This window comes from Podarcis gaigeae (genome assembly GCF_964106915.1).
Source record: "Podarcis gaigeae genome assembly, chromosome: 13".
NCBI classification, from domain to species: Eukaryota; Metazoa; Chordata; class Lepidosauria; order Squamata; family Lacertidae; genus Podarcis; species Podarcis gaigeae.
In genome coordinates, this window is record NC_139689.1 from 27,621,026 (window position 1) to 27,643,220 (window position 22,195).

Here is a 22,195-nt window from a genome sequence, read left to right on the forward strand (position 1 = left end):
GCTTGGGTACCAGGCTCTGTGTTCAGGTGCTTGTAGCCACTTTGTGCTGTCCCCCCCCCCCCCACTTCAAACAAAGTTTCCAGTTCAGTTCTAACTTCCAAACTGGGTTCTAACATTTGGTGGAGAATGCAGTTATTGATCACACTACCTTGCATACTCTGGAAGCAGAAAAAAATCTCTTTTCCCTCTCTTTAATTGCATCCCTATTAAGGGATTCAACACGTAAAGGTTCCAATCCCCCAAACATTTGCTGGAGAATGAGAAACAGCAAGCAGAACCAGCTTTCTGCAAACAGAGGAACAGACATTGTGAGCATGCACACTGGAGCTGAAGAGGGTAGACTAGGAGTCTGCAGGCATGTTGTGGGAACTAAAGTGAGACTAGATCAGGAGTAGCCTGTTGTTGTTGTTGTTGTTGACAACAACTCCCATTTTCCCTGACCATCAAGCACACTGGCTCTAGCTGATGAGAATTGTAGACCAACAATATCCAGATGGCACCATGTTGGCTACCCATAGAAAAATACTGACAGGAATGAAGCTCCCAGTGTCAGAGTTTTTTCCACTTCATTCATAGCTTCTCTGTCTTGGTGGTTCAAAGTTTACAAAGCTACTCTATTGTGAATTTGCAAGGATAGACTTTATTAAGTATTCAGGTGAAATAAACCACTTAGCAGGAGGACACATTTACAATAACTCAGGTCCACCATCCACCCACAATCATCTGAAAGTTGCACATTTCTTGTGCACATCTGTAACATCACTCACACATCATCTTGTCATCAAAATGTAAACTATGCTATGGTACACAGAGGTCAATTATATAGGTGCCCAGAACAGAGCAGCCTCATCAGTTCTTGATAATAGTGTTCATTTCATGCTAGCTAGATTACACAGCACACCCTCCCTTTATATAGCAAAATTAAAATATTTCAGATTTGATCCCAAATGAACCCTTTTCCTTCAAACAGTTTATTCCAATTAGCAGAGGCTAGAGAATAGCAGCTATAGGGGAGAAGATGCTGCAGGCAGTACTCCCTTCTTTTTTCTCCCTTGTCTATTCACACCACTCCAGCTTCTAACATTTCACCAGGCCTACCCTATTTACACTCTTCTGCCCAACCATAATAATCTGTAGATGATTAATGATAACCCAGATGCGAACCCGTATGTTCATTCTTAAGGGAGTGAAATCATGGCCATACAGAAAATGCACAATTATATTACTGCTTGATTTAAATTACTAATTTTAATTAAAATGCTTTTATATGACTTAGGCTACCATGTGTATAATCCAAAAGACTACAGCTGTCAGACAAGAGAAAAATAAATGTTGTTTTTCAGCAACTGAGCACAGAGCTGCTCATCATGTGAGTAAAGAACGGGGGAGGAGTTTGTGTATCAGTGAGGAAATCTAGGATGAAAGTGACGAGAGTGTTAGATATTCTGGTGGTGCTTCTGAACTGCTGTTCATTGGTGATGAAGGTAAAACATCTTCAGAGACTGGGTCCCTAGCAGAATCCCAGGCCAGGCATGAAGAGCAGCTGCAGTGTGTCAGAGACTTTATCCATAGTTGTAGCATAGGTGGAAACAGGATAGGCCCAGATGAAAACTAGCCACTTTCCACTAGTGAAACAGTGTAGTGGGAATCACAGATGTCCAAGATATTGGTTGATTGGTTTTGGTAATCTGGTGGGAAAAGATACATGCTGGTTAATTACCAACAACACCTAAAGTCAGAGCCAATAGGCATGTAGCACGTCCAATAAAGCTAGAAGGCAAAGGGTTCATGAGCTGATTTCATGAATACTCCAAAGGGCAGCATTCTCAGGCATAAGGAGCCCTGGGGCATGTCGTTTCCAGAGCACCCAGTGTGTGCATTAAGTATTCGGGCAACATAGGAAACTGCATTTCACATAATTATTGGTGCCTGGGGTGTTGCTACTTTAGCCTTGAAGGAGCCAAGGAGAAAAGGTCTTACAGAAAGGTTTCCAGAACTGTCACTTGGTAACCAGAAAAAGAAGAGGGTGCAAGTCAGTGTGTCTTGATGCCATGGGGAGGCTGGATGTAGAGGAGTGGTGGGAGGCACTAGCTGGGGAACCCCCAAGGGAAGAAGGTTTGGAGCCAGGGGAGTGGTGGTGGGATGACGATGAGTGGTCAGAGGGAGAAAAGGGAGAAGAATGGGAGGAGGAGATGTTGGAAGCTGAAGAGGTGACAGGATTTATTGAGCAGAAAGAGTCTGTAGCAGACAGCAGGCCAGAAGCAGAAGCTAGAGAGGAGCAGGTCAAAGAGGCAGAGATCAGGCAGGCTGCTTAAGAAGCCAAAGGGTCTCCCCTTCCTGCTGTGACCAGCTCTCCTTCCCCCTGGTCTCCCAGGGCAAAGGAGACACACACACATCAAGAAAGTCTTAAACTGCTTGGGAAGGATCTGGGGGGGGCGGGGAGGATTAGACAACTGTGGGAAGACGGGGACCTTCAGTTCTCACAACTGCCTCATTGGGGCAAGATCTACCAGGAAGAGTTGGTGTGCTCACTAGACCTGGCCTCCTGAGCTGTTTGTTTCTTGGAATAAAGAATTAAGTTCACTGATGCTGTGTATGTTTATTACTGACCTGCTCCTGGCACTTGCCCCTGGCAGTTGATGAGAGAGCCATTCTGACTCTTTTGTGTGCTTATTTATGTGATTGGAAGCATGGCCAGGTCCAAATTTCAAAATTAGGAAAATAAACCAAGCTGTTATCTATATTTGGCTTGGGGAGGTAGGAATCACCTTGACTTGCTAAGCCTAATTCTAAGTGAAGGGAAAGGAAGTTTGCTCATCACCAGTTTTTCCCCAAATGAACTCTTGATCATTCATTGTCTACTGAAGTGCTAAGCAGTATTGCATGTTAAAAGAGACAGGGCCCAAAGCAAGCGTGGAGAACCTCAGAACACTCTCTATTTACCGCATTTTTTGCTCTATATTCTCACTTTTTCCCTACTAAAAAGTAAGGGGAAATGTGTGTGTGTCTTATGGAGCGAATGCAGGCTGCGCAGCTATCCCAGAAGCCAGAACAGCAAGAGGGATTGCTGCTTTCACTGCGCAGCGATCCCTCTTGCTGTTCTGGCTTCTGAGATTCAGAATTTTTTTTCTTCTTGTTTTCCTCCTCCAAAAACTAGGTGCATCTTGTGGTCTGGTGTGTCTTATAGAGTGAAAAATACGGTAGCCCTCAGGACTCTCTCCAGGCCTCACACTCTTTGTGAGACACAGCCCTCATCAGCCCTGCTTTGCACCTTCCTTGGATGTTTTTGCCGGGCTCCAGTGTATCATCAGACTCTGATAATGCTTCTTGGTTGATGGGAAGGAGGATAGAGAAGGGTGTGAGAGTGTGAAGGAGCCAGCCTACTGTACAGAGGTAAAATTTGCATTTATTGCTGAACCCGCAGCTGCTCCTGGCCCCGCCCACCACTGTCATGTGGTCTATGGAATGTTGCCCAGAAGGGAATGTGTCCCTCAAGCTGAAAAACGTTCCTAGATTGAGAGACAAATAAAAATGACATGGAAACATGAAACACATTTACCTTACTGATAGTTGCCGGTCTCGCTTGTCTTTATGGCTGATAATCTTCTTGTTTTTTCAAATCTGTTGAACATAAGGTAAAGTTTTGTTGGGGAGGGTGGATTTAAGCTGCAAAAGGAAACCAGGACTTCAGGGGAACCTAAATATAGATACAAAACTACACAGAATGGAAAACTGAAAGCTTTCTAATCTGTAACGCTTCCACTGTTGCTCTTGCTGCCCATGCCCACTATAAAGTACTTTATGAAGCACCAAGAAGGATTCATTCCTACCTGAAGGTTCGCAGTATTTCCACTGGCGATCTATATTATAGTTGCTGGTGAGAGAGCACCAGTACTTCCAGTTTACTGTCCCAACTGATGTACAGCTTGTGTAAGACTTGCCATTGTAGGTGAAAGGAAAGACACAGCTCTTCGTAGATTCTCCATCTTGTCCCGTGAGGGTTGGGAGTGGAATGTGACAGAAAATCATGAGATGAGCACCTCTAGCAAAGGAATAAGGAGGCTAGGAAGCTATCTTAATAATACTTCTGATTATTTAGAAGTTATTTGCTCCCAAATAACTGTGCATTGAATTGCAGCCTACAGCATATTACTTCAACACATTAGGATCAAAATCTGCTTGGCGGCATGGGCTTCCAAGTGAACATGCAGGCTGCATGTCTGAAACCAACTTTCTCCTACACCCCCACCTGGGCAGCTTTCTGCTAACCTGGTAATAAAACTTCCCCAGTTCTCAAATTTGTGTCAGCACAGAAGCTCCATAGCTTTTGCTCATCGTAGTTTGGAGTAGTGGAACACCAGTATCCGCCATTCTTCTCGCCGTCGTCATCCTCATTGGTGCAGGCATCAAATGTCTGGTTGTTGTAGGTGAAAGGGAACCAGCAGGGCTGGCCATTGGAGTTCCCTCCATACTCTGCAGAAAGGGGGGACACAAAAAATAACATGCCGTAGAGTTTTGTCGTGTTGTCAAAGAGAACTGTATGAAGGATATGGGCAATGCCTCTGCATTCAAGGACTAGATAAAGACAGACACTTAATGGATTAGGCCAAGGCCCACCTCCTCCAACATCCTGTTTTCACAGTGGCCAGCAAGATGCCTATGGGAAGCCCATACAAGAAATGAGTGCAACAGGAAACTCCCCACTTCCGATTCACAGCAGCTACTAAACACTGCCATTGTAGCTGGTAGTCTCTGGGAGCCTTATTCTCCATAATTTGTCTAACCCCCTTTTTAAAGCCAGGCACGTTGGTGGTCATCGCTACATTTTGTGGGATTGCAATTATATCCAATTAAAACTCAGTTAAAATCCTGTGATCTGCAGAGTCACCATCCAGGAAGGCCACTTTAGGAAGACACCGTACAAGGAGCAGATTAATGCCCATATGGCTCTGGGCAACTGGAAACAACAGAACATGTATTTTTTCACTGCCAATACTATACAGATATACAAGCTAGGTTCACGTTGTCCAGGCATAGGCAAACTTGGCCCTCCAGATGTTTTGGAACTACAACTCCCATCATCCCTAGCTAACAGGACCAGTGGTCAGGGAGGATGGGAATTGTAGTCCCCAAATAGCTGGAGGGCCGTGTTTGCCTATGCCTGATCTTGCCTATACTACATAAATTCCCAGGTCGTACAGAACAACCTTATACCTCCCTGCTACTTCAAGATGAAAACCCAGATGTTACATACTCAGTTGCTAGATTCTGCACTGCCATGATGAATATTCATCAAAGGGTGGTTTGCACCACAAACTAGGCCCAAAATGAGTGCTCACAACTTACACTGTGGGCGCCCTTTGCAGGATCCTGGGGACCTACCGGCTGCTTGGGCTGGCCTGCCTCTCAGTGCTATTCTTTGGACGTTCCCGCCAAACCTCAGTCATTTAGCACTGTTGGAGGTGGGGCCAGTCGCATAAATAGAAGGCGAAGCTGGCAGCAGCCAGGCAGTCAGCTCAGGACTCTACCTTGGAGGGAACATCCTTTCCAACTGCTGTCTTTGTCATAGTCTGGAGTTGTGGCACACCACAGCTGCCCATCAAAACTTCCTTCTTTGGTGCACGAGGAGTATGACTTGTTCCTAAACTTGAAGGGAAAGACGCAGGAGGCAGGTTCTGAAGAGAAACAGAGTGGAGAGATGAGTCATTAACTGAAGCAACATAAAGAGGGGATTGGTGTGATATTCATATTCCGTTGCATTTTGTGTGCATGCTAGCCAGCTGTAAGGGGAATTGGCCAAATTCTGCAGATAGATAGATTAGATAGATAGATAGATATAGATAGATAGATAGATAGATAGATAGATAGATAGATAGATAGAGATAGATAGATAGATAGATAGATAGATAGATAGATAGATAGATGATAAATAGATGATAGATATAGATGAAATGGATTGAATCCAGGTTATGTCAGTTGTACTTGGGTACCACTGAAATCCACTTAAGTCACGAATTTGTCTCATTGATTGCAGTAGGATTTTATTATAAAATGACACCTTAGATATAATGTGCATTCAGATGTGGGAATTATTGTATTCGTTTTCCTGTTTACAATGTTGGCACTTCTTTCCCTTTCCCAACATTCCTTGTACACTGCATTACCTGTGGAGTTTTGGAACGGTGTCTTCCTGAGGGATATTACTGCATGTTGCACTAGATTTCATTCACATTGTGTCCCACAACAGTGTGTCCCATCAGACGGGGCATCAGCCCTTAATCCTCATGTGTGCTTCTTTTCTCCCAAGGCCAGGAAAGAATTGGATTCAGAAATACAGCCCCAGATTTCATCACGTGCGTGGCAGTAGTGTGTTACATAAAAACCATGGGGGAAATTATAGCACATAACTCCCATGATTTTCCAGTTTAATTGGGTTGAATAAAGTACTTCCTGAATGCAGCCAATATTGTGAGGACCAACCCTACTTTTAACCTGGCCTGGGACTTCATAGTGAAGGACAGTTATGCAATAATAATAATAATAATAATAATAATAATAATAATAATTGCCAGGTGTTCAGCCCTTATTTGGGACAAGGAAGAGAAACATTTCTGGTCTGTCACCCTGAACAGCCTTTCCCACATACTTCCCTATTTTGCTTACTTGAGGGTTCACAGTATGCCCACGTCGGATTTTCATCATAGTTGGTGACAAGAGAGCACCAGAGCTTCCCATCGAATCTCCCATCTGTTGTGCAAGCTTTGTACCACTTGCCTTGGAAGACGAAAGGGAATATGCAGGGCCCTGTAGCTAAATTTGCATCTAGTCCTGGAAGAAGTGGAGAAGAGAGAGAAGGAGGGGCTTCCTTAATAACCCACAATGCTTCTTTGTCCTGCTGAATGCGCTCAGCAATCAGATTCCTATGCCTGATTAAATCATGGAACAACTACCCACATCACCATCCATCTAAAGTTTTAAAAATGCTATCCTATGCACAGTGCTATTTTTCTAGAAGAAGAGGTGCCAGAACTCACCATGTAAGCCTCCCATGTTCTCTTATAATGTCAATGGAGCCCACCTGAGAGGTGCCAGAACTGAGTTCCACCACGTTCCGGCTGAAAAGAAGCCCTGTCTATGCATATCTGCTCAGAGGTAAGTCCCTTTTAGGTCAATCAGACTATAAAACGAGGCTGGGGAACTTCAGGGCTGGGGACTGAATGCACCCCCAGGCCTTTCCCCAGGTCATACTCCCTCCCTAGTCTCACTGCTCACCAGCCCTGCTTTGACCCCTCCTTGAGTGTTTTGGGATAGCTAGAATGTGTCCTTGAACTCTGATAACGCTTCTTGCATGACAATGAAGGACAGAGAGGGCTGTGTAAGTGTAAGGTAATATGGACTTTCTTTGCTGAGCTCACTTTTCCTTCTGACTCCTCTCATCACTACCATGTGGCCCTGGGAATGTTACCTAGAAGGGAATGTGGCCCTCAGATGGAGGTGGAATCCTCAACTCTGGTACAGCAGAAGGAGAGAAAGAATTGCAGGGACTCTGCACCGGGGTGTAGCTATTGGCTCCATCACCTCCCACCATCACATCCGCTGCCTGGAGTGCGACCGGCACAGGACTGATCCACCCTGCAGGGGGATGTGAGTGCCGCTGCATTGATCCACCGGGGGGTTCGTCACACACACCCCAGGGATGGCATCTGGGGCAAACTGCCCCCCCCCCCCGCAATGCCACTGCTCCGCACTGATAATCTGACTATTGACTGCTGCAAGCCACTCTAAAAGCTTTTACCACACACCCCTCTTCAATCAAGCATGGGGTAAAACATGTTTTAAGTAAATAAAGAAAAATACTTCCAAAACAGTGTGCATAGGATTGCCGCTGATGTTCCATTGATTCCAATGGGAGAAAATTAAACATACGCCTAACCCTCCAACATTCTCCAATGAAAATAGGGACACCCTAAGGAAAAGCGGGGCATTCCAGGAGCAGATCAAATAAAAAACCAGAATGGCTTCTGTAAATCTAGGACTTTCCCTGGAAAATAGTGACACTTGGAGGGTCTGTAATCCCCCCACTAAAATAAATGGAAAAACTGCTTAATTTTGGGTGGCTCTGACACCCTTAATTTCACACTTCCATTTTGTAATGTGACTGCCTGGCCAATGCTGATGCTGATGTCAAAGTGAAAGCAAAGCACTGGAAAGGAGAGTTTACAAAGAGCATTTGCAGAGAATGGAATTTACAAGGGAATATTCTCAGTAATGTGTACCCCCCCAAAAAAAACATTCATTGTGCTTAATCTACAACCAACCATCTTCCAAGCCCTGTGACGCAACAGGCCCCCAGTTTACATACTGGTATCAGCACAGAAGCTCCACATCTTGTCCTTATCATAGCTTCCTGTTGTAGCACACCAGTAGCGCCCTTTTATTTCGAATTTGTTAGTGCAGGTGTAGTAAGTATGGCCTTTGTAGCTGAAGGGGAAAACACATTCTGCTCCATTCGAGTTGCCTCCATATTCTAGGCAAAAGACAAAAGGAGAGTTTGTGCATGTTTATGCCAATAAAACATTAGTAACCGCTTTCTTGCTTCTTTCTTATACAGTGGTGCCTCGCAAGACGAAATTAATTCGTTCCGCAAGTTTTTTCGTCTAACGAGTTTTTCGTCTTGCGAAGCACGGTTTCCCATAGGAATGCATTGAAAATCAATTAATGCGTTCCTATGGAGACCACTTGCCAGGCTGGCGGTGCGGAGAAGGGCTTTTCTCCCCACCGCAAGCCTTCAGGACAGGTACGGGAACAGAGGGGAAGGTGCACAGCGCTTCTCTTCTGTTCCCGGGGCTTGCGGTGGGAGGAGGGTTTTTCCTCCCCACCGCCAACATTCAGAACAGCCTTCCGAATGTTGGCGGTGGGAAGGAAAACCCTCCTCCCACCGCAAGTCTTCAGGACAGCTTTCCGAAGGCTGGCGGTGGGGCAGAGAGTCCTCCTCCCGCCACCAGCCTTCGGAGCAACCTTCTGAACGCTGGCGGTGGGGCGGAGAGTCCTCCTCCCGCCGCCAGCCTTCGGAGCAGCCTTCCGAAGGCTAGCGGCGGGAGGAGGTCTCTCCGCCCCACCGCCAGCCTTCGGACAGGTACGGGAACAGAGGGGAAGCCTTCCGAACGCTGGCGGTGGGGCGGAGAGTCCTCCTCCCGCCGCAAGTCTTCAGGACAGCCATCCGAAGGCTGGCGCGGGGAGAAGGTCTCTCCGCCCCACCGCCAGCCTTCGGAGGAGGTCCGAGGACAGTGGGGAAGACGTGCTGCGCTTCCCCGCTGTCCCAGAGATTTCCCTATGGGTTTTCGTCTTGCGAAGGAAGCCCATAGGGAAATTCGTTTTGCGAAGCGCCTCGAAAAACGGAAAACCCTTTCGTCTAGCGGGTTTCTCGTCTTGCGAGGCGTTCGTCTTGCGGGGCACCACTGTATTGTCCTTTTTTAAAAAAATAGTCACACCATATCGCAGGGGCAGGGAACTGGATGCAGCCAACAGCCAGATTCTTACCTGCCCCAAACACTGTGGGCTATTTTGACAGGTAGGCAAGACAAATCAAACCAGGCAGACAAAGGCTTCAGGATCTGTATATGCTGCTGATCAACTGCTCACCACCAAACCCCATTTCCTTTGCCTGCTGGGTGTCTCCATATTGCTTAGACACACACACACACACGTTCAAACATGTTTGCATGGGCCGATATGCAGTATCAACACTGCAAGAGGGGAAAACAGCTAATGGTGAGCAATTTGGAGTAGGAAGATGGTTAATCACTCCCTGCAAAGCTGCTCTTCTTAACAAGAAGATTGAGACTGTAATGAACTTTGTTAAACTTTTTGGTCACCTCCAGAGCAAAATATCTTGCAGGAGGGATTCATGTCCACATCAGGAATTCAGGTTTGCACAGTTGAAGTAGCTTAAAGCCACTTTAAAATACATACATACATACTTTTACAAGTAGTAAAGTGGCAGAGAAATGCCCTGAACAGTCTGGGATAAACAAATGTCTAATGGTAAGACATATACAGTGGTACCTCGGGTTAAGTACTTAATTTGTTCCGGAGGTCCGTACTTACCCTGAAACTGTTCTTAACCTGAAGCACCACTTTGGCTAATGGGGCCTCCTGCTGCCACCGCACCGCCAGAGCATGATTTCTGTTCTCATCCTGAAGCAAAGTTCTTAACCTGAAGCACTATTTCTGGGTTAGCAGAGTCTGTAACCTGAAGCGTATGTAACCTGAAGCGTATGTAACCCGAGGTACCACTGTAAATGTTGTGCAAGCAAATCAGCATGAATGCTTGCTGTTGTATAACCTCCCCACAAACAGATCAGAACAAATGTTCCATCAGAGGAATATTTACAAGAGGGCAAATGGGCAACTGCCCAAAGGAGCTAATTTGAAGAGGGGGCAATGAGCATTCCTGGGCATTGTGAGGATTAGAACTCCCTTTAGGATGGTGCAAGAGGACTTTTTGCAAGCTCAGAAAATGGAATAACATCTTTAAGAGGAGGAGGGAGAGGTGGTGGTGGTAGAGTAAGGGGAATCCCTGTCCCACTGGCCTGCTGGTAATGCTTGCTAGCCATAGGATTGCCACCCCCATTGGATTCCACTGCCTGAGGTTGCTGCTTCCGTCTACCTCATGAGGAGGCCAGCCCTGCTAGGAACTTTTTCGATCAATTTCAACTCATAGAACACTTCAGTGTGTAAATAAACATAGTCTGCAGGACGACATATTAACACGCAAATGAATGTTACCAGAAGGACTGTATGCCTCTCACCTCTAAGAGCACATGGCTTCCATTTACGATCCTTGTCATGATTTTCAGTTGTGGCACACCACAGCTGTTGGTCAGGGTTGCCATCAGTGGTGCACGAAGAGTAGTATCTGCCATTGAAAAGGAAGGGGAGAACACAGCCTGGAGGGGCTGGAAGGGAGACAAAGGAAAAGGAAAAATAAGGCAAGTTGCACCAAACTCAGCAGAAACTGTGTGAAAAGAAAAATACAGAAGAGATTGCCATCTGTCATGGATGTTCCTTGGGTGTCCAGGAGCTAGGTTTGATTCAGTTCGCATTTAAAGGCAAATTTACCAAATTCGCACTTTTCAAAACAATGTGCCTTCAAAATTCTCACGTCTCCAAATTTTGCAGTGGAATTCTCTAACTGAATAATGTGTACAAAAATGCATGGTGCACTATGGACCCTTTTAGGGCCTGGCATGCACACTGCAGGGGAGCATTCAACAGCAGCATACTTTATTAACTTGGTTAATTTGGTTAAACTACTTGTTATATATAACCTTTCTTCCACTTGTGTCTCCTGCGTTTCATTTGGGTGTGGGAGCAAAAAAAAGCACCCCAGTGGCAAAAAAAAATCAATCAACTTTGCCAGAATTTATTTTGACCCAGGTGCTTCTGTTTTGCTTTGCTTTGCTTTGCTTTCAGTATTAAAAAATGTCAGTGATGAAATGGCTAAAATCTAGGAACATTGTTTGCTACTGTGCAGGTTTCAATAAATAAAGAGAACCCCCTTTTCTTGGAAGAAGGAAATATCACTTTTATTTAATATGGGGCTCCTTTGTAAAATACTGGGTGGAACATGAGGACCTGAGTTGCAGAGAGCTTTATTTGATGTATGGATCAAATTAAGATGTGGAATTGGGGGGGGGGGAGAGACATGGTGTTTTATTTGGATGGCAAATTACTTATTTCCTCAGCATGCCCGATTATGATAACATTACTAGTTATGTAATTACCGGTAATCTGTCATTTTTCAATATGTCAATTTGTGTGTTTTAATATTGAATGCAAAAATAAAAATTAACTATTAATGCTAAAATCAACTGCAAGGGATTTGTTGAAAGTAGGACTCCATGATATTAAATAAAAAAATTCATTCCAGTAGCACCTTAGAGACCAACTAAGTTTGTTATTGGTATGAGCTTTCGCGTGCATGCATACTTATTCAAATCTGTAACTAGATCCATGATATTAGGCACCTTTGCTGTACGCTTTTTGATGCCAGCTTTTTAAAAAAAAATTGCTTAAGCAAGTCTGCCCATACAGGTAATCCCATTTGATATGATGTAATATATATAGAGAGAGAGAGAGAGAGAGAGAGAGAGAGTCCCCAAAAATAGGTGGCGTCTTATACACAGGAGCGTGTTATACATGGAAAAATACGATAATATGTGTTTCATAATGCATATTTTTTAAAACTCTTGGCTTTATGGGAGGAATAGGGTGGCTTATTTTTAGTATTGATTTTATCAATAATATTAATGCATATTTTATGTAAACCATTGACAGGTGGAATGGTTCTTACCTTCAGATGCCACAAGTAGTGGCAGGAAAGCCCAGGTGCATGTGAGGAAAGCTATGACAGGAGCCATCTCTACTCTCAGTCAGGGAATCTGACAGGCGTGAAGAAACCACATCATGCTCACTCTTTATATAGGCCCTGCCTGGCCACATCTTCCTCCCACAACTATAACAGAAGGAGATGTTCAAAACCCTGCTATATTAAACCTGACCTTTTCAAACAGCATTAGACCACTCCCATTTTCGCTTCACTTCTGCCCGAGCTGATACAGTACGGGACAAAGCTTTTGCTCGGGATTGCCAAATGGCTAAAGGGAAGAAAATAGTCATTGCCTGCTCCTATCTCTTTAACAGAGGCTACACAGACTGAAACTAACAAGTGAAGTTTTCATCCCTGAGAGCTAAACACGATGACTTGGAAATTGCTGCTGATCTAGCCAGTGTTTCAAGGGCAGCTGAAATTTTATTAGGCAGTGTATGGCCAGTGAGTGCTGTTTGTCCTGTCTGCAGTATTTGTTGGCCCTTTCATTGTGACCTGGCAGTTTCTACTGAAAGCATAAGAGCTTATTTTTAAAGAAGATGGAAATTCTGCCGTAAAGTAGAAGACACTGGTGCTCCTAAAAGTAGGAACACTGTATGTTCTTTCATATTATATATATATATATAATTTTTATTTAATTATCTGTTTTACATTTTAAAATATTCATTTAAACAGCCTTAAAATATCAGTGACTTCCCTTCTTCTCTTTCCATAGTTCATTTTGCATAACATAAATCCCTGCATATTTTACATAAACTAAACCATTCAGTGTTCCATTATTACATCCATCAAAACTTATTTACACAGTTGAATTTATCTTAATGCTGCCCTTGTTTTCAGGTGTACACAATTTCCCCCCATATATTCAATAAACATTTTCCAATCTTCTTTAAATGTATGTTCTTCTTGTTATCTTATTCCATACGTTAGGTCCACAAGCTGCACATATTCCATCAGTTTAAGTTGCCATTCTTCTTCAGTTGGGAACTCGCTCATTTTCCATTTAGGGGCTAACAAAACACAGGCCGAAGTAGTAGCATACATAAATAACCATTTTGACGCCTGGGAATTTCCATCTGAATTATCCTCAACGAAAAGGACTCTGGTTTTCTTGGAAAAGTGCTTTTAAACATTTTTTTTTCAGTTCATTATAAATTATTTCCCAATACTCTTTAACCCTTTTACAGGTCCATCACATATGAAAGAACGTACTCTCAACCTCATTGCATCTCCAGAGGGTACTCTATGTTCTCCCCACTTGAGACTCCTTTTGGCTCATGCTAGGTTGTTCATGACCACTTACCTCCTTGGTGAGACTGAGTGATGTGGGGAAATCCCTCTTTAGCTACCTTATGGGCATAGCAGAGGGTAAAAGGAAAAGTTAACAAGGATTGACAACTGCTTTGATCTGGGGCTACATTCTCCCTGCCTTGCCATGACGTCATTACTCATCTTCCCATTGGCCATGGAGGTCCACTTCCTTGCTTTCCAAGGCTGAAGGACCCTCTGAGTGCAAGATTGTGCTTGGCGCATCTTCTCAGTTAGAACTGAGAAGTGTCCATGCCAGATGGGAGAGAAGCCTAAGAGAAACTCTGCCTGGCACCCAGCCAGATCACTCTTTGGTTTCCCTCCTGCTGCTATCACTGGGAATGGAAAAAGCTACCATATACTGACTCAGACTGTACTACCTACCTGGATATGCCAGGGGTTGTACTTGGGACCTTCTACATGCAAAGACAGGTGCTCCACCCTGACCTCCAGTCCTATCATCGTTGCTTTGCCTTTCCTCCCAGTGCTTCCATCCCCACTCAGTTCCCAAAGACCTCCACCATCGTCCAGGCCATGTGACACACACAACTCTGTCCTCTTAACACTTCACAACTGCTCATCACTTCACTCTGCCACCTGCTTCAGGTAATACCATGCGCTGGAGAACTGGTGTCTGACTGGTGCTTGTTTTGTCTTCCTTCCTACCAGGCAACAGGTATCATAGGGTGAGGTAGCCACGGAAATAAACTGTTCAAGTTCCTGTTATCTCTTCATTGCCCTTTCCAAAGCAATCTGTCAAATTTACTGTGAGAGTCCCAAAACAGAGAATTTATTCCTCTGCCCCCCACAAGCTCACTCAAGGTTAGTAATGATGGTTGCAAAGAGCAACAGTGTACTATTAAAGTCCTTAATTATTATGAAATGATATGTATATACTGGTCACTTAGTCCAAGGTTTTGTTATTAATTTTCCATTACCATGATTGACCCCCTTCATGGATCACTGCCTTGCCATGGTGAAGGGGCTTGAATAACTCAGAGAAGCTATGAGCTATGCCGTGCAGGGCCACCCAAGATGGACAGGTCATAGTGGAGAGTTTTGACCAAACGTGATCCACCTGGAGGAGGAACCGGCAAGCCACTCCAGTATCCCTGCCAAGAAAACGCCATGGACAAAGACAACAGGCATATAGAAGTTATGACGCTGGAAGATGAGCCCCTCAGGTCGGGAAGCGTCCAACATGCTACTGGGGAAGAGCGGAGAACAAGTACAAGTAGATCCAGAGCTGATGAAGCGGCTGGGCCAAAGCCGAAAGGACTCTCAGTTGCGGATATGCCTGGAAGCGAAAGGAAAGTCCAATGCTGTAAAGAAAAATATTGCATAGGAACCTGGAATGTAAGAACCATGAACCTTGGTAAGTTGGATGTGGTCAAAAATGAGATGGCAAGAATAAATATTGACATCCTGGGCATCAGTGAACTAAAATGGATGGGAATGGGAGAATTCAGTTCGGATAACCATCACATCTACTACTGTGGGCAAGAAACCCGTAAAAGAAATGGAGTGGCCCTCATAGTCAACAAAAGAGTGTCAAAGGCTGTACTGGGATGCAGTCTCAAAAATGATAGAATGATCTTGATACGAATCCAAGGCAGACCTTTTAACATCACAGTAATCCAAGTTTATGCACCAACCACTGGTGCTGAAGAAACTGAAATTGACTGATTCTATGAAGACTTACAACACCTCATAGAAATGACACCAAAGAAGGATGTTCTTCTCATTATAGGGGATTGGAATGCTAAAGTAGGGAGTCAAGAGATAAAAGGAACAAATGGCAAGTTTGGCCTTGGAGTTCAAAACAAAGCAGGCCAAAGGCTAATAGAGTTCTGCCAAGAGAACAAGCTGGTCATCACAAACACTCTTTTCCAACAACACAAGAGACGACTCTACATATGGACATCACCAGAAGGGCAGCATCGAAATCAGATTGATTATATTCTCTGCAGCCAAAGATGGAGAAGCTCTATACAGTCAGCAAAAACAAGACCTGGAGCTGACTGTGGCTCAGATCATCAGCTTCTTATAGCAAAATTCAAGCTTAAACTGAAGAAAGTAGGAAAAACCACTGGGCCGGTAAGATACAATCTAAGTCAAATCCCTTATGAATACACAGTGGAAGTGAGGAACAGGTTTAAGGATTTAGATTTGCTGGACAGAGTGCCTGAAGAACTATGGATGGAGGCTCATAACATTATACAAGAGGCAGCAACTAAAACCATCCCAATGAAAAGGAAATGCAAGAAAGCAAAGTGGCTGTCCAATGAGGCCTTACAAATAGTGGGGGAGAGAAGGCAAGCAAAATGCGAGGGAGATAGTGAAAGATACAGGAAATTGAATGCAGATTTCCAAAAAATAGCAAGGAGAGACAAGAAGGCCTTCTTAAACGAGCGATGCAAAGAAAGAGGAAAACAATAGAATGGGAAAAACCAGAGATCTGTTCAAGAAAATTGGAGATATGAAAGAAACATTTCGTACAAAGATTTCCATAATAAAAGACAAAAGTGGAAAGGACCTAACAGAAGCAGAAGACATCAAGAAGAGGTGGCAAGAATACACAGAGGAACTATACCAGAAAGAAATGGATGTCTCGTATACCCCAGGTAGTGTGGTTGCTGACCTTGAGCCAGACATCCTGGAGAGTGAAGTCAAATGGACCTTAGAAAGCACTGCTAATAACAAGGCCAGTGGAAGTGATGATATTCCAGCTGAACTATTTAAAATTTTAAAAGATGGTGCTGTTAGGGTGCTACACTCAATATGCCAGCAAATTTGGAAAACTCAGCAGTGGCCACAGGATTGGAGAAGATCAGTCTACATCCCAATCCCAAAGAAGGGCAGTGCCAAAGAATGCTCCAACTACCGCACAATTGCACTCATTTCACACGCTAGCAAGGTTATGCTTAAAATTCTACAAGGGAGGCTTAAGCAGTATGTGGATCGAGAACTTCCAGAAGTGCAAGCTGGATTTTGAAGGGGCAGAGGAACCAGAGACCGAATTGCAAACTTGAGCTGGATTATGGAAAAAGCTAGAGAGTTCCAGAAAGACATCTACTTCTGCTTCATTGACTATGCAAAAGCCTTTGACTGTGTCGGCCACAGCAAACTATGGCAAGTTCTTAAAGAAATGGGAGTGCCTGATCACCTCATCTGTCTCCTGAGAAATCTCTATGTGGGACAAGAAGCTACAGTTAGAACTAGATATGGAAAAACTGATTGGTTCAAAATTGGGAAAGGAGTACGGCAAGGCTGTATATTGTCTCCCTGCTTATTTAATTTATATGCAGAATTCATCATGCAAAAGGCTGGGCTGGATGAATCCCAAGCCGGAATTAAGATCGCCGGAAGAAATATCAACAACCTCAGATATACAGATGACACAACCTTGATGGCAGAAAGTGAGGAGGAATTAAAGAACCTTTTAATGAGGGTGAAAGAGGAGAGCGCAAAATATGGTCTGAAGCTCAACATCAAAAAATTGAAGATGATGGACACTGGTCCCATCACCTCCTGGCAAATAGAAGGGGAAGAAATGGAGGCAGTGAGAGATTTTACTTTCTTGGGCTCCATGATCACTGCAGATGGTGACAGCAGTCACGAAATTAAAAGATGCCTGCTCCTTGGGAGAAAGGCGATGGCAAACCTAGACAGCATCTTAAAAAGTAGAGACATCACCTTACCAACAAAGGTCCGAATAGTTAAAGCCATGGTTTTCCCAGTAGTGATGTACGGAAGTGAGAGCTGGACCATCAAGAAGGCTGATCGCCGAAGAATTGATGCTTTTGAATTATGGTGCTGGAGGAGACTCTTGAGAGTCCCATGGACTGCAAGAAGATCAAACCTATCCATTCTTAAGGAGATCAGCCCTGAGTGCTCACTGGAAGGACAGATCATGAAGCTGAGGCTCCAATACTTTGCCCACCTCATGAGAAGAGAAGACTCCCTGGAAAAGACCCTGATGTTGGGAAAGATGGAGGGCACAAGGAGAAGGGGACGACAGAGGACAAGATGGTTGGACTGTGTACTTGAAGCTACAAACATGAATCTGACCAAATTGCAGGAGTCAGTGGAAGACAGGAGGGCCTGGTGTGCTCTGGTCCATGGGGTCACGAAGAGTCGGGCACGACTAAACAACTAAACAACAACAACAACACCATGATTGACATCAATTGAAGCATTCCTCTGGGACAGCCTTTTTGTTGTTATTGTGACAATTGCAGGGGCAAAATGGATTAATCCCTCTCTCCCAACATGCTGTGGTTCTGATTCTAATTTTTTGAAGGGGGAGCGGCTGTGCCTGCTATTTACCATTCAAAAGATAAGCCGCAAATCCAAAAATGACACATATAAATGATACATATGCTACTTAGTCCCAAATCTCCTTGAATTCAGTGGGATTTGGGGTGACCTTGAAGCTCATTTGGGCCAGTCCCTATCTCTCAGACTACCTACCTACCTCACAGGTAGGTTCCTGTGAGGATAAAGAAGGGAGAACCAAGTACTCTACCCTGCTATCATGGGGGGAAAGTAGAATATAAATATAATACTCACCCCCATCGTTCTGCCCAGACACTGAAGTCCAGCTCCGAGGGCCTTCTGGCAGTTCCCTCACTGTGAGAGGTGAGGTTACAGGGAACCAGGCAGAGGGCCTTCTCGGTGGTGGCACCCGCCCTGTGGAATGCCCTCCCATCAGATGTCAAGGAAATAAACAACTATCTGACTTTTAGAAGACATCTGAAGGCAGCCCTGTTTAGGGAAGTTTTTAATGTTTGATGTTTTATTCTGTTTTCAATCTGTTGGGAGCTGCCCAGAGTTACTATTATTACTTAAAGACACTTCTGAAGCAGCGCCTTTCTTACTCACTTTTCCCCCGATTCTTACACCTCTCAGCAAGTTCACCATGTTTTCCATCTGAATTTTCTAACTGTTCAACTGGCCCCGAGAACCCCACTGTCCAATCAGACCTTGCTGTTACACAAACCAATCACACTTTAGAGCAAAGCAACCAATCATATAGAAGTTCCATTGTTTGTCCAACCAATGGGAATGGTGTGTTATACAATCATGCATTAGAACAAAACCACCAATCGTATAGAAGTTTCATTGTTTGTCCAGCCTATGGGAATGGTATGTTTTATTGGGTGCTATATCCAGACCCTAAAGAACACCCAGGGCCAGCACTACCATTAGTGAGGTGCCTGCCTCGGGCAGCTGATTTTAAGATTTATAAAAGGGCAACAAATTCTTACCTATTTAATTTTATTACTGTTGTATTTTCACAACCAGAGACAGGTGAGGCTTTATCTCACTTTTTGGGAGTCAGTGCATACATAGGAGGGAAGAGTTAAATTCTCAGAAGGAACATGGCCTAACTACCTACAAAGAAGCTCTTGAAACAGGTGTTATCACTGCTGTCAAAAAGAACAAAAGCCACTTTTAGAAGGTAATTGACCGGTAACTTTTGTAGATAATTCTATGGAAGATAGGGTGTCTTTGTTCACCAATGCAGAAAAAGTTATGACAACAAGACTTATACAGGTGACCCAAAACAACCAGTGATAATTTCATGACTGAGAGGAGCAGGAGGACTTGGCTCACTCACCCCATCCCTCCTATTGTGACTCACACCACCCTCCCCACACCACTGTCCATGTATCTGCAGTCCGAATGTATATAGGCTCATCCCAAGAGTTGGAACTCTGAAAACATAAGGTTCCACCTCATGGGGCCAGACTTGGTGTGTTTGACAGGCTGCCCCACTGCACTCAACCAATGGATGGCATGGGGAGTGGCTGGTACAGGGCCTGGGTGAGGGTTAAGGTGTGGTGCCCTCACTATGGAAATTTGGCAGCCCAACTCTTTATTGGTTTTTTAGATGATCAGTAAAGACCATAATGTACCAGTGTGCATTTGGGGACCCTATTATAAACCAAACCACTGGTGAAACCCAGAGGTCTGTGACTGGATCTCTCACACCATCCAAAACTCTAAATAGGGAAAGTTCTATTAATCCTTTCCACCAAAACCATTATACCAATCTGAATCCACCCTGCCACAACCTGCTATTTACAGTGCAGGATAAAATGTATTAGAACCATTAGAAAAGCACCCTACCCCAGAGAGTGCATACTAGGAAATTTCAATTTAAAATTCAAAGTGGATTAATTTCTCCCTCGTGCATATTTGAGGCATGGTAAGATTCCTACAAAAGAGGCTCTTTCCCAACTTTTTGTAGAAATGAGCCTTCTTCCCCAATGCCCCCTCCCACAGATCACATAATTATGTAACTAGTTCTCTTTCATAACTGAACTTTGAATTGCTGTGCCAGGTGATAACTGAATGTTTACCAGGATGTGGTAAATGCCAGAAGTGATGGGATCTGGCACTGGCCAGTTCTTGGAGGATTTTCAATTTTTCATCATTCTCCAAGGATCTGTCAACTGGTGTCATGGGAATATAAGAGTCCGGTTATGCAAGTTGTGAAGAAATGGTTCCATGTCAGAAAAACCCTAAGCATGTCTGCTCAGAAGTAGTAGAGAAAGGTGAGAAAGTGTGTATCTTTCTATAATATCAGAACACAGGAACATGTGCTGAAGCTGAATGTTGGAAGAGTCAGGACACACAAAAAATGAAGTATTCATTCACATAGCATATAATCAAATAATTTGATTCACTCGCATGAGATGTAGTGATGGCCAGCAACTTGAATGGATTTATAAGATAGCCTTATCCTTCATGAATTTGTCTAACTCTCAGTAGCTACTAGGCATGATGGCAATGTTCTGCCATCAATATCAGAGGCAGTAAGCTGCTGAAAACCAGGTGCTATTATTTTAAAGAATGAAATCAAGGAAGCATTTGAAATGTTGTAATAGTGGGTGACTTCTACTACCTTCTACCAGTCTATAAGACTGGCCAGTGGCATAGCATTGATTGCTAGCAGTTGGGGCATGCGCACCTGCCAGGCAGAGTGTGCCAGCCAAGCCCACAACGCCAAGGCTGCCAGAGCAACCCCACCCCCACTAGAGCAAAGTGGGATTGTGATGAGCTGCCTGCCCTCCCGTGCAGGGGGAGCCCAGCCAGTTAATGCGGCCCTTGGCAGGCAGTAAGAAGCACTGAGCTGTTCTGCACTGGGGGTGCCTACATGGGGGGCACCTGGTTCATGCCCCCCTCAAAAATTGTGTGCCAGGGACCGTGGCCTCTCTGGCATCCCCCACACTACACCCCTGAGACTGGCTACATATGTGTTCCAATCAAGACAAACAGGTTAAATTGTTAAAGGGAACTCCCTTTCCTACTCTGTCTACAGTTATGCCTATACACTGGCTGTTGGATTATGACATCATAACATGTCACACTGTGCTTATACCCACTGATTCCTGATTGGCTGACTCCAATCATTTATGAGGTCACAGAAGGTGTGTTAAATAGCTCCTTAGGAAATTCATTGTTGGTGGAGATACAAGGTTACATTTCACCCAGAACTGATGCCAGGCTGGTGATGGTAACTTTTTTCCACGCTATCCCCCCAGTTCTTGTACCCCTGAATATCTTTCAACCTCACTTCCGAAGAAGCAGCTGAAGTCACAATCCCAGTGGTCTCCCACCAAATGGAAAACTTGGTAGCATTGCTCCTAAAGCTTCCCAATACTTGGAGAAAAGGTAATTTTGCATAGGAATTCAAATAAGCTGAATTCCTCAAGTGTTTCTATCTTAAGTGTGTTTCATATCATCAACTTAGAAAGCTACTTCTGTTCCTTCCTAGCAATCACTGCTGAGAACAAAGGAGAGTGTCAGCTGTTCCTTTGCACTGAGCAAATGTACATGTAATAGGTGCCACATTGAAAAGGATATTCTAGCCAACTATTTCCAGTCCAGTATTCAGAAGTAGTTCATCTCTAAGCCAGCAATGGTTTAATACCAAACAACAATAGATTCCCATGCCAACTCCTTTATCAGAATTATGAATCTAAAGTCCATAACTGATTGTGGTGGTCCTTAAATAAGGAGCATGCATGTGAGAACTCAATCCTTTGTCTCTGCTTTATACAGGGTAAGTGCAAGGCAGCAATGATGGGTGGGTCAGGATGAGCAGATCTAATGACAGGTGTCTGGTTGATATGCAGTAGATCAGCAAGAATATGTGGCTCTCAGAGTTGTTTTAACAATAGGGACAATGAAATGGCTCCTCACCTTGCTCCTTCGACTGTTGAAATGAAGAATGCTGGGAAAGCAGATTTTGAGTGAAAAGACTGAGCCCAGCTCAGTTCTGAGCATTAGCTCAGAAGCACCATGCTCTTTAATTCTAAGTAAGTGTATGACTTTTGCATCTGTCTCCAGTTGGTGGATCGCTAATTTTTAGTAGAATATGCAAGCTTCAAGCCTGCTTTCTTCTGCACTAGAGTTGTTGCACACCACAGCTGCTAAGAAACACCTTGGACAGGAAGATTTTCAGAAAGATCAAATTGGGGGGGG

The 22,195-nt window shown here is 44.2% G+C and overlaps 1 protein-coding gene and 1 long non-coding RNA gene across 5 annotated transcripts; one reads left to right on the forward strand and one right to left on the reverse strand.

Annotated features, from left to right (window-relative positions):
* Positions 1 to 1,050: 1,050 nt before the first annotated feature.
* Positions 1,051 to 18,717, reverse strand: LOC310829589 (epididymal sperm-binding protein 1-like). 3 transcript variants are annotated; one of them, XM_083708272.1, is made up of 11 exons: positions 18,584 to 18,658; positions 14,313 to 14,464; positions 12,356 to 12,517; positions 10,812 to 10,958; positions 8,363 to 8,527; positions 6,664 to 6,828; positions 5,529 to 5,675; positions 4,270 to 4,473; positions 3,831 to 3,986; positions 3,560 to 3,621; positions 1,051 to 1,688 (listed from the first exon to the last, which is right to left on the reverse strand). In XM_083708272.1, exons 3-10 carry the CDS (start codon positions 12,420 to 12,422, stop codon positions 3,590 to 3,592), a joined length of 1,083 nt encoding a protein of 360 aa, XP_083564398.1. In that variant the 5' UTR covers positions 12,423 to 12,517; positions 14,313 to 14,464; positions 18,584 to 18,658; the 3' UTR covers positions 1,051 to 1,688; positions 3,560 to 3,589. The 3 variants fall into 3 exon arrangements, with proteins under 3 accessions (XP_083564398.1, XP_083564397.1, XP_083564396.1); XM_083708271.1 differs by having other exon boundaries at positions 14,284 to 14,464; XM_083708270.1 differs by lacking the exon at positions 14,313 to 14,464 and having other exon boundaries at positions 18,584 to 18,717.
* A 317-nt stretch (positions 18,718 to 19,034) lies between these two features.
* LOC310829733 lies at positions 19,035 to 22,102 on the forward strand. 2 transcript variants are annotated; one of them, XR_014557345.1, is made up of 4 exons: positions 19,035 to 19,163; positions 20,151 to 20,262; positions 21,253 to 21,382; positions 21,773 to 22,102. It is a non-coding gene; the product is annotated as an uncharacterized lncRNA (long non-coding RNA). The 2 variants fall into 2 exon arrangements; XR_014557344.1 differs by having other exon boundaries at positions 21,253 to 22,102.
* The last annotated feature ends 93 nt before the right edge of the window (positions 22,103 to 22,195 follow it).